This window comes from Folsomia candida, unplaced genomic scaffold, assembly GCF_002217175.1.
Source record: "Folsomia candida strain VU population unplaced genomic scaffold, ASM221717v1 Fcan01_Sc006, whole genome shotgun sequence".
NCBI classification, from domain to species: domain Eukaryota; kingdom Metazoa; phylum Arthropoda; class Collembola; order Entomobryomorpha; family Isotomidae; genus Folsomia; species Folsomia candida.
This window is the reverse complement of record NW_019091198.1, coordinates 3,991,243-3,996,897: the sequence shown is the minus strand read 5'-3', so window position 1 is coordinate 3,996,897 and position 5,655 is coordinate 3,991,243. Positions and strand designations below refer to the sequence as shown.

Sequence of the window (5,655 nt, the reverse complement as noted above, 5' to 3'; positions counted from 1 at the left end):
GACGCATCCTCCCATTGCTCAAGTTCAACCAATATGTACAATCGCCATGCATGCATACGCATTATTTCATTTCATGCTTGCCTTATTTTTATTGCCGATAACCACTACAACTCAAATAGTTAAAAACTAACAGACATAAAAAATCGAGAGGGATGAGAGATGGTCATCATCAACGCAATATTTACCTTCAGACGTATGAGCAGACGTAAAATAATGTTTTGTGTATGAAGTGATCAAGAAGATCAGATATAAAGTTAAATCTGTGCTCATTGCGTCGAAAGGATGAGGATTTTTTGATGTGATGTGTGCTGCTCTTAAGCACATGCACAAAAACTATTGATCCATTTTATGATGATAAGTCCTTACGCCAACTTTATTTATTCTCTTGATCGAGACTACATATATGACATTACGTGCATTCCGTTGAGCCACACATGTAAATAGATACACACACAAATCCATGCATAAATATTTCAGACTTGAGCTATGAGAGTTGCTAACTCTAATTTGATAATGCATTGGTCGCTTAAAACCATAATGCTTCAGGTCCTCAGTGAGGACGCAGCACAGTGTTCAAAGAGGCCAATTTATTGGAAGTAATTCCCCGAGCACTTTTCTCTTAATATTTTTGCATTTTCCGAGCTCTGGGGGGTCAAAGACGTGCCCATAAAAAAATTGACGAGCCATGCCCACTTTGGGTGTGGTTTCTTCCTAGTGGGTTTAGGGTCAATCGCCCAGTCCAAACTTGTGTGCTAAGCGATTCTACACCCTCTAAAAAAATTTCATCAAAATCGGTCCATAAACAAAAAAGTTATTGCAGGTCAAAGTTTGGCGAAAGGCAAAACACCCCTACTTTAGGGGCGTGGTTCTCCGAAGAGTGCAAACTTCAAACTCTGAAAATGGTTGTAAATGATGGCCCCCCTTGGTATGTACATATTCTGAAAAAATGGAGTTCTGAAATTTGCACATTTCCATGAAACATGGCCGGGAACATTGAACAAAATCATGTCGAAATTGTCCAAAACAGGCGAAACTCAACATGACGTAGAGTAGTAAAAATCGATATCTAGCTTCAGCTAGGGCTAAGAAGTGCGTCGCAAGTGAAATTGACCCATGTCGTAAGGGAATGGCGTCGACTTGTCGAAATTTCGACATGATTCTATAAAGCTCAAATTTAAAACTAGTACTCCCCCAGCATTCAAAATAAGTATTCTAGCACTTTTGGCAATGTCGACAGCCAATTTCGCCGAATGTCGACCCTAAAATGTCCAAATTTCAAAATCGGCGAAATTGACTGTCGACATTGCCAAAAGTGCTAGAATACTTATTTTGAATGCTGGGGGAGTACTAGTTTTAAATTTGAGCTTTATAGAATCATGTCGAAATTTCGACAAGTCGACGCCATTCCCTTACGACATGGGTCAATTTCACTTGCGACGCACTTCTTAGCCCTAGCTGAAGCTAGATATCGATTTTTACTACTCTACGTCATGTTGAGTTTCGCCTGTTTTGGACAATTTCGACATGATTTTGTTCAATGTTCCCGGCCATGTTTCATGGAAATGTGCAAATTTCAGAACTCCATTTTTTCAGAATATGTACATACCAAGGGGGGCCATCATTTACAACCATTTTCAGAGTTTGAAGTTTGCACTCTTCGGAGAACCACGCCCCTAAAGTAGGGGTGTTTTGCCTTTCGCCAAACTTTGACCTGCAATAACTTTTTTGTTTATGGACCGATTTTGATGAAATTTTTTTAGAGGGTGTAGAATCGCTTAGCACACAAGTTTGGACTGGGCGATTGACCCTAAACCCACTAGGAAGAAACCACACCCAAAGTGGGCGTGGCTCGTCAATTTTTTTATGGGCACGTCTTTGACCCCCCAGAGTTCGGAAAATGCAAAAATATTAAGAGAAAAGTGCTCGGGGAATTACTTCCAATAAATTGGCCTCTTTGAACACTGTGCGCAGGCTTGTCCATGCATGCATACACCACATCAAAATTATGCACTACTATTATATTTATATTGTTGTAGTGCAGGGTTAAGGTTTATGTTGATGTTTACTGTGATGACTCTCTAACTCTTCGACCAAATAGGGTTTTATGTAGCTTATTATTATTATGTCTTCCCGTACTCCTTCCCTGGTAGCACAAACTCGGGAAATACACGGGAAAAACACCAGTCCGCGGACACGAAATCTCGTGGTTAACACGTGAAGATTTGGTGTAAAAGATGGTGAATATTGGGGGTTATTGTCGCCGTTTTGCGGTGTCAGACTCGTGTAAAATTCGTGTATAACACGTGTCTAGGACAGAACTAATACGTGTAAAACTCGTGTTATTCTCGTTTATAATTAGGGTATAAACTCGTTTAATTTTCGTGTTTATACATGAAATAAACACGTGTTTTACGCTAAATAAACACCGAGAATTGCCACAATTTTTCCCGTTCATGACATGCCTTTATTTCATTTTAATTATTTCAATTAATCATAACAAACAGAGAACAATGATTAATGGTTAAAAATTATATGTCATCCGACTCCTCATGATTAATAAAGTCTGATCCACCATCGGAAATTGTCCCAGCGCTATGATTTGACACATTAGATTAATATGAATATAAACTTTAAAATTTAACGGGATTTAGTTATTGTATTCACATACATATCAGCACAATGATTTTTCTTCAACCGTTTTGCTGCTGCTTTCAAATATTCCTTAGTTACGGCTTCCATCTCGTCATCTGTCACTGCCTTTGATGGTAAACTTTGACGAACCGTATCTAAAATATTCAAAGAAAAAATTAACGCGACCTTCCACTATTAAACGTGGTGTTGTTTCAGATATGTATTATACGCGTTAGGTTTAAAATAGTACGTGAACACATTTACCGAAAACTACTTGTTTCATCCATACATCACAGAACGCTGATTTTCCTCCTCTTGACCCGATCCAATTGTAACAGTTGGCCAACTGATCCCCACAAAGTTTTGATAATATGCGGCGTGTACACTTTGCAACATTACTACAACCACGCTGCCTTAAAAGTGTCACCTGAAGTAGATACGAAAATTTACTTTATCCGATTAGACGAATAATATATTTGAAATGTATTTACCAGGGACTCGCGGTTGGCCAAAATCTCATAATAGCCGGCCCCCTTGCTAACATCCTCCATATTCATCAGTGGAATTTGATGACGAATTTCATCTTGGGGCTTTTTCTGTCCATCCAAATGAAGTAATATTGCATCCAAGGTGTCCTGAATGTTACGACTCTGAACTTTTAAGCTTGCGATATTTCTGACCACCCAACTCTGAAATTGATTTCCTATGAAAACAAATAACTCGTTTACATTAGCTAATTTTTATAATAAGTTAACGTTCTTTATGTACCGGGAAGAAAATTTTCTACTTCCAAGGATGATTGCTGAGCGCCTATCGAATTTCCTTTGGGCAGCGCAGCGGAAAGTATTCCAACTTCGGGTGATTCGTTGTCGTTTCCAATAATGGAGAGCTGGGCGTCGCCGTTGCTTGTTGAAGACGTGCCTGCACCTTTATCGTTGGATATTTGATTCCCACCCATAACTTCCGGTTGTGTACCTTTCACAGTTATGGTACTGTCCTGATTAGCTGCAAACAATAAATTTATTATTGCATGCGTATGCAGAAAGTGCATAGATAAATAAAAATATGATCAATCTATGTACATATTTCAAATGAAGCTTACCTAAGCATAGCTTAAACGGCATATTATTATTGCTTAATGTCTTATTTCTGCTAGACTTCCCTCCTGGAATCGGCTCCCCTTCAGTTGATTCTTTCAGCCCAGCTTTTTGTAAATCTACAAGGGAAAAAATTAATTAAAATGATTAATTAAACATCAATTAAAATGTAGCTATTGGTCAACAATCATGATAGAAATTACAACAATTTTTGCCTATCATGGGCGGACGTGGTATCTTAGGACTGAGTGAATCGTCCCCATCGCTTCCAGAACTGTCGCTCGCATTTCCCTTGTTTCGGCACAACCTGTTTTTATCATTTCCGCTCCCAACATCTGCGTCTGACTGGTCCATCACTTTTGGAAGTTTTTGGAGGGCTTCGCGATAAGTTGCTGTAATACAAATGGCAATTGAAAAGAATCGCATTTAAACGCAACACCAAATATTCACAAGTTTATTTAAAATTACCAAATTTATGCCCACTCCCAAGAAGTTTTACGTCATGAATTGACCAGGTTTGTTCTGAAGCTTCATGTTGACCAACAGCTTTAACAATTCGGCTTGGATTTTTGTAATTGGGCCATGCACATTTAGTATTATTTGCGCATAACCATGCAGTTGACACTACCTCAATTTCATTAGTGTCAATAAATTTCACAAGAACAAAATTATTAGTGGACATTATTACGGTGGCGCATAAAATTCTTCACTTTAAATTATTAGTGATGGTTATGCCGACAGATGAATGAGAGGAGCCGCTAAATATTTAGTGCCACACGGTAGTAAAATCACTTTCTTCACTATTTGAGACGTATTAAAGCACTTAATTGGCCCAGGTTTTGACAATAAATAAATATTTAACACTGAAGATGGGCACGGAGTCGAGTAAAAGTTAGTCCTATCTATAAACTGTCGTCCAACGAATAATTCCTTCCCGTCTTTCTTAAGAAATGTTTTAATAATCACAATATCGCCATTTAGTATTTCACACGCCCTATCTGCACTTAAAACACTTAATTTAAATAATGTGTTCTGAAACTTCTTATAAAATTCAGAACAATTAGCGAAGTAGGCTGGAGGGTTGGAATACGACCACGGCGAGTTTAGGCATGGCACGAATGGAGTGGAGGCGGCTGGAAGGATTTGGTTCTCCCTCTCGATCAGTCTTCTGTGCGCTTGCTGTAAGGGGCAATTTGTTGATCTCACCAAGTTTTTAATTTCTTGAAGTTTATTTTCAAATTTGAATGCACTAAATTTGTCGAGTTGGCCGTGATTAATGCAGTCGCTTGCTAAATGTAGGAGTCCGTGCACATTAAACGACATATTTTCTTCACCATAAAGTGTTCCAAAATGCTTGACAAAATAATTAAGTAATTCATTTGCATAGTTGTTGTGTGTTATATGAAGAACTTTGTCAGCCAAAATCGATATTGCAACATGTAGTGACATAAAATGTTCATATAAGTCGTTGGAAATTATGTTTTTCAAAACCAGTGGGCCCGTATACAGTATAAACTGACGAAATTCCGTGGCTTTCCAATATTCAAGGTCCTTCAATTTGCGAGGTTTACGGGCAAATTCGCATGGTATGCTCCTTTTAAGTTTTAGTAGCTCATTTGAAATCTCTTCGATTTGATGGGGCCGCAATCTGGCAGGACACTTTTTACCCTTTGTCAACAAGAATAAGATTTTTCTTACAATTCCAAGACACACTAAATGCATATACTCCCCTGGTGAGTCTCTGACCAAATCCAAGTCGGTTTTTTCAATGAATGTAGCTTCATGGTGATGTTGTGGATCAAGTCTTGCACGAAATGATGCATCGGTCCTTTCAGGGTGGTTGCCATATGGAAATATTACTCGGTTTTTATAGTATACTCCTTTAATAGTACAATTTCCACAAGAACTATATCCTGCATGGCACTTT

The 5,655-nt window shown here is 38.4% G+C and overlaps 1 protein-coding gene across 1 annotated transcript; it reads right to left on the bottom strand.

The window, feature by feature from the left end:
- Positions 1-2,441: 2,441 nt before the first annotated feature.
- Positions 2,442-4,445, bottom strand: LOC110851498. Its single transcript, XM_035853250.1, has 8 exons — positions 4,197-4,445; positions 3,932-4,120; positions 3,734-3,847; positions 3,400-3,636; positions 3,123-3,334; positions 2,896-3,058; positions 2,669-2,786; positions 2,442-2,592 (listed from the first exon to the last, which is right to left on the bottom strand). Exons 1-8 carry the CDS (start codon positions 4,408-4,410, stop codon positions 2,529-2,531), a joined length of 1,311 nt encoding a protein of 436 aa, XP_035709143.1. The 5' UTR covers positions 4,411-4,445; the 3' UTR covers positions 2,442-2,528.
- Positions 4,446-5,655: the final 1,210 nt, after the last annotated feature.